Source organism: Artibeus jamaicensis, unplaced genomic scaffold (genome assembly GCF_021234435.1).
Source record: "Artibeus jamaicensis isolate MK-2021 breed Jamaican fruit bat unplaced genomic scaffold, CSHL_Jam_final contig_525, whole genome shotgun sequence".
In the NCBI taxonomy this organism is placed as follows: Eukaryota; Metazoa; Chordata; class Mammalia; order Chiroptera; family Phyllostomidae; genus Artibeus; species Artibeus jamaicensis.
Window position 1 is genome coordinate 5,199,478 of NW_026521874.1, and position 23,212 is coordinate 5,222,689.

The 23,212-nt window shown below is 44.3% G+C and overlaps 3 protein-coding genes across 10 annotated transcripts in view; 1 reads left to right on the forward strand and 2 right to left on the reverse strand.

Annotated features, from left to right (window-relative positions):
• Nucleotides 1–9,521, reverse strand: part of LOC119040461 (nascent polypeptide-associated complex subunit alpha, muscle-specific form-like) — a 24,185-nt gene extending 14,664 nt beyond the window's left edge. For 2 of the 6 annotated variants that reach the window (XM_053669862.1, XM_053669861.1), the window contains exons 1-2: nucleotides 9,041–9,521; nucleotides 734–791 (exon numbers count right to left, since the gene is read on the reverse strand). In XM_053669862.1, coding sequence (XP_053525837.1) covers nucleotides 734–791; nucleotides 9,041–9,521 — 539 coding nt within the window. Of the gene's footprint in view, nucleotides 1–640; nucleotides 792–7,392; nucleotides 8,931–9,040 lie in introns of those variants that run through there. The other 4 variants (XM_053669863.1, XM_053669860.1, XR_008392419.1 and 1 more) reach the window with 4 other exon arrangements.
• A 42-nt stretch (nucleotides 9,522–9,563) lies between these two features.
• LOC128628082 (putative uncharacterized protein encoded by MAPKAPK5-AS1) lies at nucleotides 9,564–9,947 on the reverse strand. The gene has a single exon (XM_053669844.1). The coding sequence runs from the start codon at nucleotides 9,945–9,947 to the stop codon at nucleotides 9,564–9,566; it is 384 nt and encodes a 127-aa protein (XP_053525819.1).
• MAPKAPK5 (MAPK activated protein kinase 5) overlaps nucleotides 9,898–23,212 on the forward strand; it is a 28,877-nt gene continuing 15,562 nt past the window's right edge. For 2 of the 3 annotated variants that reach the window (XM_053669865.1, XM_053669866.1), the window contains exons 1-6: nucleotides 9,898–9,981; nucleotides 18,254–18,327; nucleotides 18,814–18,889; nucleotides 19,851–19,948; nucleotides 21,415–21,523; nucleotides 22,932–23,021. In XM_053669865.1, coding sequence (XP_053525840.1) covers nucleotides 9,946–9,981; nucleotides 18,254–18,327; nucleotides 18,814–18,889; nucleotides 19,851–19,948; nucleotides 21,415–21,523; nucleotides 22,932–23,021 — 483 coding nt within the window. In that variant the 5' untranslated portion in view covers nucleotides 9,898–9,945. The remainder of the gene's footprint in view (nucleotides 9,982–18,253; nucleotides 18,328–18,813; nucleotides 18,890–19,850; nucleotides 19,949–21,414; nucleotides 21,524–22,931; nucleotides 23,022–23,212) is intronic. The other variant, XM_053669867.1, reaches the window with a different exon arrangement.

Genomic DNA, 23,212 nt, shown 5'->3' on the forward strand with positions numbered 1-23,212 from the left:
CACAGCAGTACTATTCATAACATCCAAAAGGTGGAAACATCCCAAATGTCCATCAACAAGTGAATGGATAAACCAAATGTGGTCTATATCCACATAATGTGATATGTTATTCAAACACGAAGAGAAATGAGGCACTGACACATGCTACATAGATGGGCCTCAAAAATGCTGAGTGAAAGAAGCCAGACACAGAAGGCCACATGTTGCATGAGTCCACGTACATGAAATGTCCAGAGGGGAAAATCCGTAGAGGCAGAAAGTGGATTGGTGGTTGGCAGGGGTGAGGAAAGGAGGCATTACTACTTAAGGGATACAGGGTTTGATTTGGGGGTCATGAAAATTTTTTGGAACTAGATAAGAGATGATGGTTGCACGACATTTTAAATGTACTAAGTACAACTTCAATTGTTCTCTTTAAAATGGTCTATTTTTATGTTGTGTGGATTTCCCCTCAATTAAAAACATAATAAAGCAGCTGGGGCCTCAGAGCCGTTTGGGGTCACTTAGGCGAGCTGCCTACCCTCTGGGCCTCCATTTCCTTACACTCCCTGCAGTTCCTTCTAGCCCTCACTCAGCTATTTTGTGAAGGATAAAAGGGAACAATACAAGTAAAGTAATTACTTATATTGACATTATTTACCTTTTTTGAAAATGAAATAAACACACATGGTAAAAGTGAAATATAAGTCTGGTTCCAAATCTTGTGGCCTCAACAATTTTTCTGTGCACCTACTTAGTGCCAGTGATTCCAACGCTGCTGGTCTGAAGGCCACACTGTGAGAACTGCCACCCTAGAAAAAAACACACAGTAGGTCATTCTTTGATCCTGCCACATAGAAACCCTCATCTTTGCTTTTTTACTTTTTATCTTGAAATTCGGTCAAACGTACAAAAGTTCTAAGAATAGTACAACAGTTTCTCATACACTCTATCCAGATTCATCCATTTTTAGCATTCCACCCCATCTGCTCTATAAACTTTCCCCTTCTCACCTCCTGTCTGTATTTTCTTTTTTTCCCAGACCATCTATGAGAACGCTGGCAGGTTTCCTGCCACTTACCTCAATACTTTGTGGTGTTTGAACTTTTACCTCGGGTATTCTCTTGCATAACCACAGTTTGGTTACCAAACTTAAAAATTTAACTTGATACACATTGATAGTGTACTTGTGGGAGCTTCTGACAACACTGGAAAACATTGGAGGGACAGGATTATCCTGGGGAGGGAGGTGACATTTCCCGGTCCGACTCTGCCACCTTGGAGACTCTCAGACCCTGGCTACGAACCAGGGCCCTCACTCAACCGTACTGGCACCCTCATCTCAGCCTGCCAGCTCCAGAACCGTGAGAGGTTTCTGTTGTTCACACGTCACCCAACCTGCGGCATGTTGTTACAGCCGCGTCTGACCTGCGCTCATTCTAATTCCTACTGCCTCCTCTTCTCAATCCCATTGCCGGAAATGGGGGTATCACTGCCAGAGTATCACTTCTGTTTGTTACCTAGTAGTAGTAGTAGTAGTAGTAATATTAATAGTAATACGAGGGAGAAGCAGCTGAGCATTTAATAGTTTTACTTTGAAAGCTATATCAAAATGTCATGTACCGGTACATATGAAGTAATCACTGTTTCTCATTTCTCAGTTGGAAGGTGTGCATCGGTTGTCGAATGAGATATTGTGATTCTTTGGGAATTCTACCTTTTCAGAATTCAGATCCCACTTTCCATTAGCCTTTCAAAAGGCTACCAAGTGAAGTTGACTAATGGGTATAAAGTTTCAGTTTTGTCAGGTGAAACACTTCTGGAGATTGGTTGCACAATAATGTGGATATATTTAACACTATTGAACTATGTATACGCACACCTTAGAAATGGTTCAAGATGGTCAATTTTATTACGCACTTTTTCTCACAGTAAGAAAATAATTTTTGAAAAAGGCCACCAAGTGAGACATCTGAGAAGCAGCCCCAGCAGAGAGGGGATGTTTCTGTGGCTCCCAAAGGAGAGACCGGAGCCACAGTCAGCATGCGTCCTCTGCAGGGCGGTTCAGGCCAGTTCAAGGGAAGTGTGGGGGTGGGGGGCCTGAGCAGCCCTGGCAGGGATGCTGTGGGCACGTGGTTGGCCTTGATGAGTGCAAGGGTGCACTCCAACTCTGAGAGGCTGAAGGATGTATGCTGAGTCAAGCTCAGCAAATGCTAGTATTCAGGGATTGTCAAATTTACCACGGCATATTCTGAGGAACAGAAATGTAGGTAAAAAAAATAAAACAGGACATGTTTTCACATGATAGAAGAATAAATATAACTTCATATAGTCTTGGTGCCTTTCTGGTAGACATCTACTGCCGAAAGTTTATCCAAGAAAACAAACAAGTGGACAAGTGGGTAAAAAGCATGGTAGGACAGAGCACTTATGTGTAATAGCAAAAAACATCAAACGACTTAAATGTCCATTTAGAAACAAAACCAGTGACCACCTGGCAGCATTCAGAGGGAGGAGACATCACTCTAAATGTTGAGTGAAAGGAAGACTGGGGTGGGGGGAGATGTGGGGCAGGAAGCGCAGAGAGAGGAGACACTGCTCCTTTCTGCTTCTCCCTCTCCCTGCGGACTGGCTTTTGCCACTTGAATATTCATGAGGCCGACAGAGACTGCCTCGGCCTGGTGTAAGGTTCCAGTCTCCATTCCCAGGAGACCCTGATGGGCCAGCGCGGGTCAGATGTCCATTCCTAAGTCAGTTGGCTGTGGCTGGAAGACAGGGGTTGCATGACACCCACTTGCAGCTACGCCCTCTCCCTACGCAGGGCTGCTGGGTGATGGGCACCCTGGAGATGTCCACGCTTGCTCAGCAGTGCAGTCTAGAACCAACTGGCGGCATCTGCATCACCAGGTAGCTTCTCAGCAACGCAAGATCCTAGGTTCCACCCCACACCTATGAATCACAGCCTGCATTTTAACAAGGTCCTCTGGGGTCTGTAAGTGCCTTAAAGTTTGAGGGACTTTATCATGAAAGTCCCTTTCTGGTTTATCACAAGGACAGTGGACTGCCATTTCCTTCCTTGCTACCCCCTGTCCCTTTCCTTATTAAAACAACTTCATTGAAATACATAGTTCGCACACCATTCAAAGTATACAAATTTTTTCCAGAATTTTGTATTTATCACCACAACTTTTAGGACATTTTCGTTGTCCTAAAAAGAACCCTGTCCTCCCTGGCTGTCATCCTCTATTTCCAGGACTGTTATCACCCCAGAGGGAAGTTCTGTGTCCAGTAAGGAGTTAATCCCAATTCCCGCTTCCCCCCAGCCCCCAGCTACCACTGGTCTGCTTTTTCTCTCTCTAGATTTGCCCGTTCTGGGCATTTCATATAAATGAAATCATATGGTACAAGGCAGGGGGGGGAAGTAAGTTTACAGTCGAAAGTACGCGAAACAGTTTATTCTTGTATTATTAATCATTGTCTTATTTTCCACAACCGTAAACCTGCTTTTGCCCCACCTTGTTTGTGGCCTCTTGTGACTGGCTTCTTTCACTTGGTTCCCACGCAAGGTTCATCCACGTTGCAGCGTAAATCAGCGCTTCACTCCTTTTTGTGGTTGAATGACATCCCACTGCATGGAAAGGCCAAATTTTGTTTATCTATCCACCTGCTGACGAACATTTGGGTTGTTTCCACCTTTTGCCTGTTGCGCATAGTGCTGCTGTGAACATTAGTAAACCAGTCTTTGTTTGACACCCACCTTCAATTCTTTAGGGTATATATCTAGGATGGAAATTGTTGGATCACATGGCAATTCTACATGTAACTTTTGGGGGGACTGCCAAACTGTTTTCCAGAGTGGCCGTAATCGTTTTACGCTCCCATCAGTGTCAAGTGTATGAGAATGTATGAGGGTTCCGATTTGTCCACATCCTGGCCAACGCTCACTTTCCTTTACAAATAAAAATTATGGCAGCATCGCGTTTCTTCTGCCGAGCAGGGCTGCTCTTCCGGAACTGCTGACTGAGGACAGTTGTGCCTCAGAGACGACGGCGTTCAGCGGCAGGGTGACCACATCCAGGCACCCCTGCACTTCAGTCGCTGAGCTCCTGCCAGTGCCCTTTGTCACTTTTTCCCTCCGGTGGGATCCATCTTAGTAAATGCAGCACTGTCCACTGGGCTGCTCGAGACCAGGTTCAACCCGAGAATTATCCTTGCCACGTCCTTCCCCTTCATCCCCCGGGTCCAATTTGTCACCAACTCCTTCCGATTCCACCTGCAAAACACATCTTAGATCTGCTCCATTCTCCCCAGTTCCTGCTGCCATCATCTGAGACCAAGACATCAGGACCTCTCACATTCATTCCTTGTTTTTTTCTTAAGCACTTGTATCGATAATCAACTGCTACATAAGAAATTACTGCAAATGCAGCAGCTTAGCCCTGACCGGTGTGGCTCAGTGGGTTGGGTGTGTCACCTCACAAAGCGAAAGGTCACCAGTCAGGGCACATGCCTGGGTTGCAGGTTGGGTCCCCACTCGGGGCACCTACAGATGGCAACCAAATCGATGTTTCTCACTCACATCAACATTTCTCTTCCTCTCTTTATCCCTCCCTTCCCCCCTCTCTAAATTTAAAAAAAAAAAAAAAAGGTAGCACGTTTGTAGCCGAGCAGCTAGCTGTCTGCGTCCTGACAATTATAACGGTCTAAAGGCCTCTCTTCATTCTATACTGTCTCTCTCTCCTTTAGTCCAAGAGTCCAAATATAACTTGTTCAAGATCTTTTTGGGTTTCCAGGAACCTTGGAGTTCACACCATTAGGCAAGAGCCACATCCACGAACCTCCCTGAAAGGAGACCTTCTCTACCTTAGGCTCCTGCTGCAAGGCCGGCAGATCAATGACCTTAAGCTTCCTAGAAGTCCTGTTGTTTGGTTGAGAGAATCTGTGAGATGCATCCTGAATCTTTTGAAAGGATCTCTTCCATGAGTGAATAGTTGTTTGAGGTCTTAAAACACCACAGTCACAAATTTTACTTTAGCTTTAGGCCATGTTATGGACGGAATGTCTGTGCCCCCCAACTTGTCAAAGTGCTAATCCCCCCATGTGATGGTGTTTGGAGGGGGGGCCTTTGGGTGTAATTAGGTTTAGATGAGGCCATGAGGGTGGCCCCCATGTTAGGATTAGTGTCCTTACAAGAAGAGGGAAAGAGAACAAGAGTTTGCTCTCCCTCTACCACGTGAGGGTACATCGACAAGGCCACTTGCCTCTGAGCCAAGAAGAAGGCTCTCACTAGGAACTGAATCTGTCGGCACCTCCATCTTGGACTTTCCAGCCTCCACACCTAGAACAAATAAATGTCTATTCTTAAGACACCCACCCGACAGTATTTTGTTACAGCAGCTCAAGCTGTAAGACAGATGTTGGTACTGAGAAGGAAGGTACTGTTGCAATAAATACCTAAAAAGTATAGAAGTGGCTTTGGATAATGGATAATGGGTAGAAGCTGGGAGTTTTGAGGAGTGTGCTGAAAATACAGATGTTAAGGGCAATCCTGGTGGGGGCACAGAAAGAAAAAGGGAGAACTGGAGAAAAACCTTCTATTTTCTTAGAGAGTGCATACATTATCATGAACAGAATGCTGATAGAAATAAGGATGGTAAGGTCCATCTTGTTAGGTGATCCTTGTTATAAAGTGGCAAAGAACTTGGCTGAACTGGTCCCAGTGCTTTGGCAAAGTAGAACTTGGGAGCAATGAAACTGGATATTCAGCTGAGATTTCCATGTACAGTGTTTGAAGAACAATGTGGTTCATCCTGACATCTTATAACAAAATGTGAAAGGCAAGAGATGAATTGAAGAATTAGCTGTTACACAAAAGGAATCAGAACTTAAAAGATTAGGAGAATTTTTTAAAAAGATTTTACTTATTTATCTTTAGAGGGGAAGAGGAGAGAAATATCCATGTATGGTTGCCTCTCATGAGTCCCCTGCTGGGAACTGGCCTGCAACCCAGGCATGTGCCCTGGCTGGGAACTGAACTGCCATCGTATGGTTCGCAGGCCTGCACTCAATCCACTGAGCTACACCAGCCAGGACCAGAGTGGGAGAATTCTTAGCCTGTCTGTATTGCAGAAGAGTGAGAAAGTATGTTTGCAAAATACCAAAGGGTACGACTGGACTATCACTTGAAAAAGAGGTTACCGGATTATACAAGCAGAAACACCCCACATTTGAACAAGAGGACCAAGACAGGAAGACAAGAAGGAAGGCTTTCAGACTCTTTACTTTCCACAGGACAGCACAGTAAAGCTACCTGGCTGTGAACGTGCTCCATTCTTCAGGAAAAGGAAAAGCGACCCCAGAGGCAATTCAGAAACTATCAGGGCCACTGCCTGAGTTTCAACACACCAAAGAGCCTTCCCCTGAAGACACGGTGGCAGGGCCACCCAGCAGAGTCTTGGGGGTAGGAGCCTCCCCTAGCAGAGTGGTAATGCCAGTGAGTCCAGAGGATAGAGCTCGGAACCAGGGGCTTATTCTAGAGCCTTAAGAGCTAACAGTGATGGCCTTGCTGGGTTCTGGCCTTGCTTGGGACCCACCGCCCCTTTCTTCCTCCTGATTTCTCCCTTTAGATTGGGAATGTCTCTCCTATGCCTGTCCCACACTTGCATTTTGGAAGCAAAAGAGAGGGCACCCAAGATGGAAGCCAGTCTTTCTGGAACCTAATCTTAGATAAGACATCCCTTCATCAGGAGCAACTCCTGGGATCAGCCCACATGAAGACCAGGAGGTGGGTGTCATGGAAGGCTGTCTTAGTGGCTGCCTACCACTGCCACCTCCCCAGCTAGTGGAGGAAACCTCTCCTTTCCCAGTGCTCTGCCTTCTCCATTCATTGATTCCTTCAACAGCTATTTATTAAACACCTACAGTGGGCTGAATGTTAAGAATGTAACTAATTATACAGATTAAAGTCTTTCCATTGTTTTGATATTTATTCTAGTGGGGAAGGACACTACAGGATAAAAAACGAATAAATATATAAATAAAAATTGTGATACGTACAAAGAAGTTAAGTTATGACAACAGGAATATCTGATATAGATTGGGGACGAGGGTTAGGCATTGTCTGATAAAATGGTATTTAGAATGTGGCTTAAGAATATGCGGAAATTAGGCTGTGTGTTGGGAGAGGATAGTAAATTTCTAGGTAGAGGGAAAGCAGGTGCAGCTGCCGGACTGAGAGCGTCTGAGGGCAGCGACCCTGTCTCCGCATCTCTATCATGCAGCACGGTGCCCGGCACACCCAGTGCTAAATTCTGACTGAATCAGTGAGTGCACGAATGAATCCAAGGCACTTCTATTTCCTGTTACTGATAATGTCAGTTCAAGTCACTTAGAAAACTTCTCTCCAAGTTTACTGCTAGATCACTGTTCTTACTGGTATCAGGCAGCACAGGCAAAGATGCTATAAAAAGAAGACTCGAATCCATAAAAGCTCAAAACAGAGGTTTATTTCCTTTCTCGTGTAACAGTCCTGGGTGGATGTTTAGGTTGATGGCGTAGACTTCTCCTCCACTCAGGAACCTCCCATCGTGAGGCCTTGCCGTCTCCAGAACTTGGTTATCATCTTCCAGCCAACAGAATAAGTAAGAGCACAGGGAGCATTTGCTGACGGATTTTCTGGGCTAAACCTGGAAACTCTGCCTATCTCCTCTGCTAACTTTCCATTATGGAGAGCACATGGCCATTCACGGCCATTCACCTATTTTAAGGGGGTGAAGAACGTACTATAGGCGTATGGCCAACAGAGAGGATAATTATGCCTGCACCACAATATCCAACTATGTATTTGCCTTCTCTTCTGGTATACTGCACAGGAAACTGAAGTTAATGTACAGAGAAAAAAAACTTTGGATTCCCTACCCTCACCCTCATCAAGTCCTTCATTGACCAAAAGGCATCTTCATCCATGCAGCTGCTTAAGCCATACACCTAGAAGTTATTCTTGATTTATTTCTTATTCCCACTTTCCACAGTGAATCCTTTGGGAAGTCCTTCAACTCCACCAAAATATAACTCCATCTACTCCACCTTTACTGCCGCCTCCTTAGTTCAGGTATCATCATAGTCTCTCATCTGGATTATTCTAACAGCCTCTTAATAGCTCTCCTTGCCTCCACTCTTGCTTGCCCGTATTTCATTCTCTGTACTGCAGACTGATCTTTTAAAACATAAACAGGATCACACCACTCTACCCTAAAGTCTTTCAGTGGCTTAGAATAAAATCCGAAGTCCTTACCCCGACCCCTAAGGGTGTGTATGATACTGCCCGTGGCCACCTCTCCAACCTCATCCTTTGTCACTCTCTGCTGTGCACTATGCTCCAGCTATAACGACCTTCTTGGTGCTCCCTGAAGACATTTAGCTTATTTCCACCTTAAAACTTCTGCGCTTGCTGTTGCATATGCCCAGACATCTCTTAGAGTTCCAATAGGCAGCGCCTTCTAATTCTCAGGTCTCGGCGTCACTGTTACCTCCTGGAGGACCTTCCCTGACCATCTAATACGAAAAAAAATCCTCACATCCAGTTATTCTTTTATCTCAGCACTCTGTTCACTTTCGTCTTGGCGTCTACAAATTCTGTGTTTTTTTCCGGTTTATTTTCTGCTTTCCTTTCCTGAAAAGGAGCAGGTACCGTGTCTCGTTCTTAGTGTTTCCCCAGGGTCCAATAAGCCTGGCACATGGTGGTGCTCAGTAAATAAGTGAATGAGTGAAGAATCATCAAGCGGGATCAGCCAAAAGTTCCTGCAAGCTCCTTTCACAGGCTGCTGGTTTAATAAGGAGCACAAACCGGGACCACTTCTCAGCTGTCCGCGAACTCGGCGCTCTGGGCCTGTTACCTAAACTGTAAACGGGGACAAAGGACTTACGTGTACTCACCTCGGAGGGACAGATGCCTATATTGTGAAGAAAAAGGGAATAATGGAGGAAAAGAGTTTCACGTAAAATTCACGCTCCATATGTAGAACTAGTATAGCTATTATTGTACACAACTCTGTTTTCTTACCGCGGAAGCCGTTCGGGGCCTTAGTGTCCTCACCTCTACCGGCAGTCGACCACTCCGAGTCGACTCCAACGGGGAGGAAAGAGGGCTGCGAACACCCAGGGGGCCACTTGAGTCCGGTCCAGCTGCTCTGGCCCGCCCGGTCGGGTCCGGCCCAATGCGTCATCAGCGCGGCGCCCGCGCGGCCGAGGGCCCCGGGGCCTGTTTCGGCCATGGCGCGCCGGGGAGACCCTAGCGGGCGCCTGCAAATTACCCGCGCGATTTGGGGGCGCTCGGGAATCCCGGCGGGCGGCGGCGAGGGGCGCGCGGAGCTGCTGCGGCTCGGAGCCGAGCGGCGGGCGGGGCTGTCCAGAGCTCGGGCGGGGCACAGCGCCGGCGGGCGGGCGGCGGGCGGGGCTGCCCGGCGCCGGTGTCCCGGCGATGTGTGGCGCTGAAGCGGCCTCGGGAGCAGCAGCAGCGGCGGCGACGGGCTCGGCCTCGGCATCGCGGCGGTGTCGGCGGCGGAGGCGGAGGCGCAGGCTCCTCCTTAGGACCTGGCGAGCCCGGGCCTAAGCGGTGGCCCCGCGCGGCCCTTGCACGGCGCCCCGAGTCGGGGCGCTTTCCGGTTCGCCCTGCCGCGGGAGCCCGAGTCCCCGGCCGGGGATGAGGCCGGGAAGCAGCCTGGCAGGGCCCAACACAAAGGCTTGTCCCCAGGGGCCGCCGCCGCTGCCACCGCCGCCAGCCTAGAGCCGCCAGCCGAAGCCGAGCAGGCGCCGGGATCCACATCCCCACCAGCCCCTGGGGGCGGCTGCCGCCCGTCTCCCCAAGGCCCAGGGGCCCGAGCGCCCAGCCCGGTGCTCCCTCGGCTACGGTGGGATCGGGCGGCTGCACAGCCTCCGTCCCTCCCGGCCGTGGGGGCCCTGCGGAGCATGTCGGAGGAGAGCGCCATGGAGAGCGCCATCAAGGTAAGGGGGAGATGCCGCCTTCCTCCCAGCTTTGTCCCCGCGGCGCTCCAGTCGGCTCCGGCCTCAGAGCGGAGAGAACTCCGAGTGAGAGGTTCCAGCGACGCCCCGGTTTCGGTCTGTCCGGAATTCCTCGGCCTGCCTTTTACAGCCCGGGGGCGAAGGGTTCGTGCGTGTGTCGGAAGGGAGCTCCGACTCACCTGGTTGAAGCAGGAATGTGATTTTTGCCCCGCTAGTACGGGAGGTGGGTGGGTGGAGATGCTAGATGGGAATGGTATGGAGGGGCCCTGCTGCTCTTCTTTCGATCACTCGTGTCCCCGCATTTGCTTCGGGACGATCTGCTCAGAGATCTGGACCTCACCCATCCCTCTGGGCTGTTTGAAAAAAGCCTCCTGGAAACCTGCAGTTTCAGAAGGAGGTGGTTCGCCTTCTTACAAGCCCCGTCCTTTGGCGAATAGATTGTTCTCACTTGCCCATGTGTTCCCCTCCCCTTTTCCTCTCCCCTCTCCTCCTGGGGAGCACCGAGTTTATTTAGGAAGAGCTAAAGGTGTCCTGTGACTCACTGCTCTGTTAACCAAAAGAAAAGCAACTATGTGTTCTAAAATGACCCTAATAAAATGACAAGTTTTCTAAAACCAGTTTTACTCTTTTTTGTGTGTGTGACTCCGAGGCACTAAGGCACTAAGACCAACTTACATAGCTGTGACTAGAAAATGATCTTGTGTATGAACATGAAGCTTAAAGTTTAATAGGTATTATTTACTTATTTTACAGTGTTAAGTCAACTCAGTACATTTAAGAATTTCATTTTATTTCGAGGGACAGGCATTCATTGGTGATTTAGGGTTATTTTCACTTCCAAGGCAAAATCACTATTACCAATAACTAATTAAAAAACTTCTGCCCTGGCTGGTGTAGCTCAGTGGATTGAGCACAGGCCTGCAAACCAGAGGATCGAGGTTTGATTCTCAGTCAGGGCACATGCCTGGGTTGCAGGCCAGTTCCCAACAAGGGATGCAGGAGAGGCAACCATACATTGATATCTCTCCCTCTCTCCTTCCCTTCCCCTCTAAAGATAAATAAATAAAATCTTAAAAAAAAACCCCATAAACTTCTAACGACTTTTTGGGTGCTAAAGCTTATAGAAATCATCAGCTTTTCCAAAGAAACTTCACCTTTTAAAAGGTACATCAAGCCTTGGCTGGTGTATCTTAGTGGATTGAGCGCTGGCTCTGTGATTCAAGGGATTGCCAGTTCAATTCCTAATCAAGGCACATGTCTGGGTTATGAGCAAGGTCCCCAGTAGGGGGCATGTGAAAGGCAACTACATACTGATGTTTCTCTCCCTCTCTTTCTCCCTCCCTTCCCCTCTCTCTAAAAAATAAAATCTTAAAAGAATAAAGATACATCAAAATAAAATGTATACATTAAGGAAGATCGAAACTTTTTAAAATCTTCACCAGAGGATATGTTTCCATTGATTTTAGAGAAGGGGGAGGGGGAGAGAGAGAAACATAGATTGGTTGTTTCTTGTATTCGCCCCAACTGGGGACTGAACCCACAACCCAGGCATGTGTCCTGATGGACATGTGCACAGAATGACTCTCCAGCCACCTGAGCCATGAGACCACGGCAGGAAAGTCACATTTTTAATAATAGAAATAAAGGTTCTAAAAGACCACTTTGATGGGTCAGTACCTTCAAAGAGATAAACACGTTTTAACTTTTAGAAAAACTTTAACTCTGCTCATTAATAAAGTGGAAACCACGAGGACTCACCCTGTCAAGAGGCTGATGGCACTTGTCCCTGAAATGTGGAGCCGACCGGGCATAGATCTGTAGGCTGTAGAAATACGCTGCCAGTTGGGCAATAAATCAGAACACTTGTTAGCACCCAACACCTAGGAGGGAGCACGACGGAATGAGGTCAGCTGCGGAGAAGTCAAGGTCATCATGAACCATTACACGTTGTTACTGTAGAATTTTGGTTCAAGCTCAACCGACACAACTACATTACAATTCATAAGACTCTGTAAAGGCAGATACCATACATGTGAAAGTAGATTTCAAACCAACATTTCAGCTAATACTAGAATTTACTCTCTGGATACTGCCATATATATACATGTAAATAAATAAACAGGTTTTTTTGTCAGTAAGTAAGCTGCCTAAAGTTATATAACTGGGTTGTGAATTGAAGCACATGGGGCAGGTTTCTATATTCAACAGGTATTGTCCACCTTGTGCCAGCTGCTCTCTTAGGCACCAGTGGTGCAAAGCCAGCCTCCTGGATGTCCCTGCTCTCATGGAGCTTATATTCTAGGTGGCAGAATTAGGTAATACACGTTGCTAGGTGGTTATAAGTAAGTATAAAAAGGTGGGGAGTACTATTTCAGGAAGATTGGTCGGGAAAGGCCTCTTTGAGGAGGTGACATTTCCATAAAGCTCTGAAGGGAATGAAGGAACAAACCACTGTCTTGGGGAAGAATATTACCTACAGTGGGAACGGCAGGTACAAAAGCACTAGTTGGTGTAGGTTCCTGTGTGATCCAGAAAAGCATGGTGGCTGCAGTGCAGTGGGTCTGTGTAGAAATAATGGGAAGCCAGAGAACATGGGGCCTTGCAGGAACTTGGGGCCAGGAACATGGGGCCATTGTAGGAACTTTGGCTTTGATCCTAAGTAGAATGGGAAGTCTGGGAGAGCTTTGGGCAGAAGAGGGATGCAGTTCTAGTGGGCAGATAGAAATGGGCAGGCATTGTTACTAAGTGGTTACAACAGTTTCTGAAGGTAGGATCATGGGTTTACATCTCAGCCTTGCCGTTGGTTAGCTGTGTCCTTGAGTAAGACTACTTCACCACCTTGTCCCTTAGTTTCTTCATCCATAGAAAGGAGATAAAAACATTCTCCAGCTCATAGGGTATTTTTGAGGATTTAATGAGCAATTAATTATATCTAAATGTGCTTATAACAATAGCTAACATTTAGTTAAGAGCTTGGAGAATACTGGCGTATAGCAATTTAAGAGTGGTTTAGAAAGACTTGCTGTTTTCTTCACTTGGTCGGGATTGCCCAATCTAATTTTATGGGTTTTGTTTGTTTGTTTTGTTTTTTAGCCTTCACATACATGACAGGTCATTGGTGATACTTCCTACTGATTTGGGTATACCCAACCCATACAAATTGGTGGAGTTGAAAATACCTGAACTGACAGCCAGTTCAGTACTCGAATGCACTAGCACTAGAATGACTAGAATGTACTCCCTTGGAAGCAAGCCAGCATCACATCAGATGCAACTTTTGGACTGTGGCGTTGCATTGTATTCATGGTTTTGCGTTTTTGGGGCTGTCTCTCAAGTGGTGAGAACTGAGACCTGTAGAGTTCAGCTGGAAAAGCTGTGTTCCTGGGAAGTAACCATAGCACTTAAACTTAGGCTGTGTGATTAACCAAGAACAGGCTGATTGGGCTTTTGGCGGGGATTCCATTGAATCTCTTGGTCAGTTTGGGGACAGTTGCCATCTTAATACTGTCCTATAATCCATGATTAAAAATTCTCTGAGACTTATGACCTAGCATGTGTTTTATCCATGTGCACTTGGGAAGAATATATATATATTCCTCTGACATTGGGTGGGGTGTTCTGTAGATGTCAGTTAGGTCAGGTTGGTTGATAGTATTGTCTTCTGTATCCTTGCTGATTTTCAGTCTAGCTTTTCTGTTCATTACTGAGAGTGGGAAGTACTGAAATCTCCAGCTGTTATTTTTGAATTATCTGTTTTTCCCTTAAATTCTGTCAGTTTTTGCTTCATGTATTTTTGGACTCTATTAGGTGCATGTATCTATGTTTATGATTGTCATACCTTCCTGTTGAATTGACCTTTTTATCATTATAAAAAGTGCCTTCCCTTCTCTATTAACATCCTTTATTTTAACGTCTGTTTTGTCTGTTGTCAGTTTAGCTAATTCAGCTAGTAAACTACACAAAATGAAATTTACCATCTTAACCACTCTCCAGTGTCAATTTCAGGGGTATCAAACACATTCATAATTTTGTACAACCATCACCACCGTCCATCTTCAGACTCTTCATCTTTTAAAACTCAAGTTCTGTACTCACTGGTTTGGACTCTCCTGGGTACTACGTATGAGCGGAATCACCCAGGATTTGCCTTTTTGTGACTGGCTAATTTCACTTACTTCTCATTATGATGTTCTCAAGATTTATCTGTGTTGTAGCATATCGCAGGATTTCCTTTCTTTTTATGGCAGGATAACATTGCATTGTATGTATCCGCCACGTTTTGCTCATCCATTTGTCAGCAGACACTTAGGTTGCTTACATGTTTTAGCTAATGTGAATGGTGCTACTGTGAACATGGATGTACCAATATCTCTTCAAGACCCTGCTTTCAGTTCTTTTGGATATATACTCAGAAGTGGAATTGCTGGGTTATATGGTAATTCCTTTTCAAATTTTTGGAGGAACTGTTATTTTCCATAGCAGCTGTGCCACTGTCTACCCCAGCAGCAGTGCCCGGAGGTCCAATTCCTGTATATCCTCATCAGCACTTGTTATTTTCTGCCTTTAGCAGCCACCCGAGTGGGTGTGAGTTTTGTTTTTATCTCACTGGAGTTTTGCTTTTCCTTTTTTTCATACTTAGTAACGCTGAGAATCTTTTCATGTGCTTATTGACCATTGTGTTATCTTTGGAGAAATGTCTATTCTAGTCTTTTACCCATGTTTTGAATTGGGTTGTAGGAGTTTTTTTTATATATTATGGATATCAATCCCTTATCAGATATATGATTTGCAAATATTTTCTACCATTCGGTGGATAGCCTTTTATTTTTTACTGTTAATAGTGTTTTTTGATGCACAGAATTTAAAAATTTCATTAAGTCCACTTTGTTTATTTTTCTTTCATTGCCTGTTCTAGATCCAATGTTGAGAAACTTTTGTCCTGTGTTTTCTTCTACGAGTTTTATTGTTTTAGGTCTTATATTTAGGTCTGGGATCCATTTTGGGTTAAGTTTTGTATATCGTGTTAAGGGTTCAACTTCATTCTTTTGTGTGTGGATCTCCAGTTTCTCCAGCACCATTTGTTAAAATCCTTTTATTTTTAACCTGTTTCCATCTTTGAATCTAAAGTGTCTCTCTGCCCTGGCTGGTGTAGCTCAGTGGATTGAGCGCGGGCCTGCGAACCAGACAATCGCGGTTCGAGTCCCAGTCAGGGCAAATGCCTAGGTTGCAGGCCGGTTCCCTGCAGGCCAGTTCCCAGCAGGGGATGCGCAAAGGGCAACCATACATTGATGTTTCTCTCCCTCTCTCCTTCCCTACCCAAGTAAATAAATAAAATCTTAAAAAAAAAAAAAAATAAAGTGTCTCTCTCATAGACAGCATTTATAGTTGAATCTTTTAATCCAGTAAACATTTAATATCGATTTTTATGATTTTATTTTCGTTATACATAAATATATTTAGTTAATTTATTACTTTGTGGATATTATTATTTACAAAAACAAGCAGTGGGTCATCTTGCCTGTGGGTCGCCATTTGCCGACACTAGGTCTAGAAGGATCCTCAAGAATGACATCATTCCACGCATTTCTATCATAAGCCAACGGATGTGTTTCTTTAGTGGAACTCGGTCAGCATGTTGGCCACTGATGGCTCCATAGTTCCCTTCAGTAAAGTGTATGCCCTGACCCATGCCTTCCTATCTCCTGTCATTAAAACATGTGAGAAAATGCCGTATCAAAACACAGAGGAGTTGACAGCTGTGACAGTGTTACTTCTTTTTTTTATTTTATTGATTTTGAGAGAGAGGGAGAGAGATTTGCTTTTCCACATATTTACGTATTCATTGTATGTGCCCTGACTGGGGATTGAACCCTCAGCCTTGGCACAACAGGACAGCGCTCCAACCAACTGGGCTACCTGGCCAGGGCTGGAGAGTCTTAATTCTTTGGCCCAGCTGGGCTTAGTGAAGCCTTAGCACTGGTGAGCGTTTACAGCACCATTAACAAAGGTGCAAGAATTAAACCTGGGACCCCGACTGGTGTGGTTCAATTGACTGGGTGTTGTTCTGCAAAGCAAAAGGTTGCTGGTTCAATTCCCCATCAAGGCACATGCCCGGGTTGCAGGTTCAGTCCTTGGTTGGGGAGTGTATGAGAGGCACCAATGTCTCCCTCTCTTTTCTCCCTCCTTTCCCCTCTCTCTAGAAGTCAGTAAATAAAATCTAAAAAAAAAGAAAAAAGAATTAAACCTAGGAAAGAGGAAAAGAGGTATAAGAAAAACGGTTCAGAAGTCGGGACAGTAAAGCAGCGTGGTAGTGCTTCTCTTACCTCCTGCAGAGCCGGGTGTCAGAGCTCCAGTCGGGGCCTCTGCCCGCCGAACAGTCCTGGCTGTCCACTGGGTGGGGGGCCGTCTTAATAAGCACGAGTACGGTGATGAGTTGGGACTTAATAAGCAGTAGCACAGTGATGAATTGGCTCTAATGCCCGGAACTGGGCATGTGAACCATACTTTGCTCTGATTATAACAAATAATTCCATAGAACAAATCTTTATTTTTCACTGAGTCCCCAATAAATGCACGTTTTCATTCGCGTCGAGGAGAGGTTTTGCAGGTAACTTGACCATGTAGCTTAGACTATGCTCCCTTTTTCCCAGGACTGTATTTACTCTTCCCCTTCTCTGACACTTCTAAATCCAACAGGCCATGCAGTGGAAACATGAAGGGAAGTAGACAAGTTACATGGGTAGGTTTAAATTGTTTAGGTGGTGGTGAGCAGAGACAGAACCTGCAACCCCTCTACCGGATTGGGCAAGATTTGTCCCTAGCCTTCATGCCGAGGCTGGACAATTGACCTTGACAGCCGTAATGGTGCTGGGAAAGAGGCCAAAGCCATAGATTCTAATCTTGTTAGTGCCTGTAACTTACTCTGTGACGTTCACAAGCTCCTTAACCTGCTGTACAGTTTTTCAGAAGGGAGTTTGTTTATATAATGATTCTGCGGGTGCCTTCCAAATCAGTATCTATCATCTGACTTTGGTTCACCTTTCTGGTCATTCATTCCACAATTGTCGAGCATTCCTGTATGATGAGAACCTTTATCAAGACTGGGCAGCAGAAAGGTGTGGCTATGAAGGCTTTCTTTCTTTTTTTTTTTTTTAAGATTGTATTTATTTAGAGAGGGGAAGGGAGAGAGAAAGAGAGCTAGAGAAACACTGATGTGTGAGAAACATTGGTTGCCTCTCCTGTGCGTCCTGACCCAGGGCTGTGTGAGAGAAACATCAGTCTACTGCCTCTCCCACACCCTTACCTGGGGACCTGGCCCGCTATACAGGCATGTGCCCTGACCAGGAATTGAACCAGCAACCTTTTGGTTTGTAGGCTGGCACTCAATCCACTGAGGCACACCAGCCAGGGCTCTAAGCTCGTTTTGTACACTTGCATATTCACTGGGCAGAAGCTCTGTTCTCATCTCTGAACTCAGCCTGGTGTGTGGCACATATTAACTGCATAGATGAGTGTGTTACCTGGACAAATAACCGTCCTAATACACTGGGAATTAAGATTCTAGTGGTAAATATTATCTTTCAGATTTCCATTGCTATAAAACAACTTGAAAGTCTCATGAGTTTTGGCCTAACTTTTCAAGATCTGCAGTTGATTTCCTATTCTACCTGTGGAACCTTGAAAAACGAATGTCAGCCTACCACGATTTAAACATATACCTCTCCTGCCTAAAAGTGGAAGGCAGCAGAAACTCAGCAAACAGTGACTAAACAGGAATTCCATGAAAACTTTCATTAAACTGTGGAGATGTATCTGAAACTATTGAAACCATTTTAAAATATATTGAAAAATATAAAAAATATTGTTATACAAGGACTATTACAGAATATCTTTGGTACTGAAAATGGTGCTGTTGAAAATTATATAAATTATTGTGACACTGCCGTTTTATTTGGACTTTTAAATCTTGATTTATTCAGTTATTCCAATATGATCAGCTTGTTCAAGGATATAGGCCTATATATATTTTTTGCCCTAAAGTTTTTGCTTTTGCTCTTGCTGGAAAACGATGCCTAAACCAGTCATTCAGACAGAATGTCTACAGAGCTCTACAGAACATGAAACTTTGCTCATCAGATTCTCTCAGAAAATGAGATGTTGAGTGATAAAGTCATCTGTTGTCCTGTCTCTGTTTAATTGTTCAGCTTTTTAATTGAAGCATTCTTCTTTGCCCTCTCCCTTTTTATTTTAATAGGAGACCTCCATTTTAGAGGAATATAATATCAATTGGACTCAGAAACTGGGAGCTGGAATTAGTGGTCCAGTTAGGTAAGAGACCCATGTGCAAACTATGACAGTGGTTCTCCAAAGGGCCATTTGAAATACATCTTAAATTAGAAGCATCAGGGTGCCAGAAATTTTAAATAGCCTTAATTTAACAAGTAGAGGTATGTATGTTCGGCTATTTTTCATCTATTTAGAAATATGTTTGATCAAATCACAGGGTCTATAACATGGAATTATTTGAGGTGTTGACCCTGTGGAGCCCCTGCGAAAACCTCCTGTAGCCACCAAAGGCCATTCTTTCACAGCCAGGCATGAATGGACTTCCGGCTTTGGAGCTGAGGCCCGTGGAGGGTGGGTGAGGTGCTTCTCTGCCTTTCCACCTGCCATCCCTGGGGGCAGGTTTGTTCCCATGCACTGCATATATTCTTGACTAGAAGTCCAATTCTCAAAGAACAAACTTAATAAGTTAGTTTTCACTGTAGTTTTCAAACACAGATTATTTGTTTGAATTTTTTTCTACAAATCTAGAGTCTGTGTGAAGAACTCTACCCAAGAACGGTTTGCACTGAAAATCCTTTTTGATCGTCCAAAAGCTAGAAATGAGGTATGATCCAGAATTGCCTTGACTTGCCTAAATACAGGGTCCAGCAGAAGTAATGCCTGCTCGAGTGTGGTTGGTAGGGTAATGATATGGGTGTAGTAATAAATAGTGTTAATTTGAACATTTCACCTAAAATGTCATATGTTGTGCTTGAGTAGAATATTGTTATGTTACAGAATTACATGCTTATGATTTTATAGTAAGATTTTGTAATAAAAAGGGGTATTACTTGTACTGCCTAAGAATTATTCCTTTTAGAAGTAAGGCAGCTTCTTGGAGAGAATACACATATGCATGAAGAATTTTTTAAAAAATTTAAGTTCATACTTACTCATTTTTGCTATTCATGTTATTATTATAAAGGTCCTATATCTATCAATACCAAAGGCTATATTGGTAGAGTATTTTTCCTTTCAACCACTTCTTGATCTTTTCAGTTAATGTGATTCTTATACATGGAAGTATTCAGGTTTAGTTCTGCTTTTACTTATTGGAAAAAGTCCTTGAAGAGTGGAGATAAAATACTACAATGAAGGGTCTGATGAAAAGGGTCTTGAAAGTGTGCTGCAGGAGGGCTCTGAGGGTGTGTTTCTAGTTTTTAAAAATAGACATTTGTTTTAAATTATCTGGATGTGGTGATGACATGTTTATAATGTGTAGTGAAGTACTTATTCTTTTGCTTATAGATGTAAGAATAACACCTGACATAACATAAATTATTTGCCAATTTACTTGCTGATAGATAGGACAAGAGAAAGTAATCTGTTGTTGAGGTTTTAATTCATGGAAAAGCACTAAGGAGATAACCTGGGTGGCACCCTCCCCCCTTTATTTACATCATTCTAGGTGATAAGGCTTTTACTGTGATAGGCTTAGCCCCTGTGCCTAGTGGGGTCAGTTTTTTAGGGGGGAGAGAACGTTGGCATCCTCTATGTACATAAACATTTCCTCTGTTCTCTTTAAGGTACGTCTGCACATGATGTGTGCCACACACCCAAATATAGTGCAAATTATTGAAGTGTTTGCTAACAGTGTACAGTTTCCTCATGAGTCCAGCCCCAGGTAAGACTGCATGGGGTCATCTTCCCATGCCCACCTCTCCACACGTAGGCCAAGGTGTAGTGGGGTCTTCCTCTCTTTTGTGCCCCCCACTCGCTTCCCCTTTCTCTCTTTCCCTCTCTCCCTGTCTGCCTCCCTCTGATCCTCTTTCTCTTTCTCCTCCTTTTGTTTTGGGAAATTTCAAACACTTGTGAAGCAGGCAGAATTATGTAATGGATCCCCAGGTTTCCATCACCAGCCTTGTTGCCAGGCTTGTTTCATCTGTGCCCCACCTACTCTCCTGGCCCCTGATTATTGCGGTTACTTTCTCTTTTTTAAAAAGGCATGTATGTAATGTGGTATTAAAACAGATTCTATTTCAAATTAGCGAAAGGGGACTAAATATTATTCTAGGCAATGTCTTAGAGGTTGATACAGCAAAAAGCCCTTATTGCTTAGTGTGGCATTCCTTTTCAAGGAAGAAATCAACATTATTTTTTTAGCTGCCAAATGTTTGGCAAGTGCAGTGGGTGGCATTCTAAGTCTCTTTTGGGAATTCAAAATTAAATAAGGTGTGTTCTCTGTTGGGGGGAATGAAGTAAATCTGATATCGTAGCAGTGTGATGGGCAGCCAGAGAGGCATCCATAAAATATTTTGAGCTTACAATGGAGAGCTGCTAGCTGTAGGCTGGGGAGGTAAGTGGTCTCACAGAGCAGTAATGTGGGAGGTAGCACTTGAGGGGGATAAGTAGCTCTTTTCCAGGTAGAGAAAGAAGATAGACTTGCAAAAACAAATGAGAAATGAAGTGATTATTTCTTACAACTGTGCTCTGTTGGTGAAAGCATTTGGATGCAGACTGGAAGCATTTATATAAGAGGATGGTAATCAAAATCCAAAAAAGTTATTGGACAACATGAGAATTTTTGTTTTTATGCAGTAGCTATATAACCCTTCCCAGTTATCTTGCTGGGTGTGCTGTGGATCCTGTGGAAAATTAGTGGACTGGGTGCGGGGAGTAGATACACACACACACACACACACACACACACACACACACACACCCAACACACAGTGAGTGAAAAACCAAGACAGCCCAGCACTCGGCTAAATGACTTGAAATTCGTGTCCTGCACATAGCCAAACTCTGGTTTCAGTCTAGCTGTCCTAAAATACATATACAAAACCTGTCACCAAAAAGATCATTGCCTCTTTAACATAACTAGTAATAACAGGTTAGTATCAAAAGGATGATTGTCTTCAAAACTAATTTTTTATTCCCATTTTTATCTTCTCAGGAGGTGTTAGTTAGGTCAGGGATATTCCTTGTGCATAGTGTTCGGTTGGTAGTGACTGGGAGTCCAACTCAAAGGGGCTTCGTAGGACTAGACTTAGGAAGTAGTTACACACTGTAGATGAGGTATCTCTTTAGGTTAGCTACGTAATGTTTCAGTTTTTTTTTAACTTAACAAAATCAAATGCTTTCAAACAGGGCTCGACTCTTAATTGTAATGGAGATGATGGAAGGGGGAGAGCTATTTCACAGAATCAGCCAGCACCGGCACTTTACAGAGAAGCAAGCCAGCCAAGTAACAAAGCAGGCAAGTTAACCCCGGGTACCAATCAAACTGCCAACAATGTTGGTTAACAAGCACAATTTCATTGGGGGGGGATAAAAGAAAACTTGCAGAAAAGCTCTATTTGATCTCTCATTGCCTGCTTTGTTATGTAATCAGAAAAGATGCCTTGACAGGAGAAATGTGACCCCTTTATGCCTGGGGAGGGGGCTGTGTTCTCACGTGGTTGTCAATTGTCTCTGTTATAAGGGTTATAAACAAACTCTGGAATGAAGGTAATCTTAAGTAGCTCATAGACTGCTGGTATCTGTAGACACATGGCCTCCAAAGCACTATTGCTGGACTGAGATAAAATGTTGCTGGTACCACCTGAAAGATTGCTTAGTGTAAACGTATGTTCTGACAATTGTATACAAGATACTTTTTTGCTTATGAATCACCTTTTTCTCATCACATTTTAGTACTGTTCTAAGGTCTTTGTAATTCTGGGTTATTGCTGGTTACAGTTGCTCTATTTTGACATCACAATTTATTGCTGGAGAAATGGTTTATATCACAAATAATACGTAACCTCCCGAGGAGGTGAAAAGCTAAATTAAACCCTAAAAGCTTATTTTCCAACCAAGCAAGCAAGACAGAGAAAAGCAGAAAGCATAGCCCACTTGGTTCTTAATAAAAAAAAAATCCTTCCGAATTCCCATGAGCTTGTTTGACACCTCCTTTCTGGAAGGGAGGAACTAGTGTTTGGAATGGTAAGACAATTCCACACTAAGAATTGAAGAACAGGTAAAATGTGCTCTTTCTGTTTAACTTTAAAAATTATACCTTGTATTTTTCAAATATTAGGAGCAAAGGGTGATCTGTGATAATCTTCTATAAAACAAAACCCCTTCACATCCACCTACACACGCAACATTTCAACACATGGGATGAGCGCATTGGAACATCAGGTGGAAAAATCCAGTTAGCTGCTTTTCGTTTTTCTTGAAGCAGAACTTGAAAGTTGAGCTCCCCAGAGAGTGCAGCTCTCTTCTGAGCCACATGTTAGTGCCGCTGCCCCGCTGCGGGAGACCCTGGCCTGGCCTGCTGAAGACTGCAGTGCCTGTCACATCACAGATGAGTAGAAGTGGAAACATTTCATTTTCCTCATTTTGTACAGGATCTGACCATCAGTTTATTCTGACAAAGAATCGTTTTACTGCTGTATTTTTCTTTTTCTTTAACAAAATACAGGTTGCAGGTAAACTAAGCTTATTTCAGTTCTACTTCTTGGTACCAGAAGTTTTACTTAATTTCTGCTTTAAAGTTGAAAACTGACTATAGTCTTCATTGACTTAAGGATCATTTTTTAACATCCTGAGTTCTCTAAGCCCAGGGGCATTAAAGAGCTGATTTTTCTAAGATGTGGTTGCTCCATTATGTCCTTTTCCAGATAGCTTTGGCTCTGCAGCACTGTCACTTGTTAAACATCGCACACAGAGACCTCAAGCCTGAGAATCTGCTCTTCAAGGATAACTCTTTGGTGAGAAGCCTTGCTTTTCTGCATTTTAGTGCAGCCACTCACAGTGTAGTTCAGCAGTGGGTGTGCAGAGGTGTATGTGTTTGGAGTGCTCTGAGTTTGTTGTGGAGAGGCTTTGGCCCCGGTGCTTTAAGCAGCTTATTTTTCCCACTCATTTCCTTGCTAGAGGCCCAGAGACATACCCCTGGTGTTGA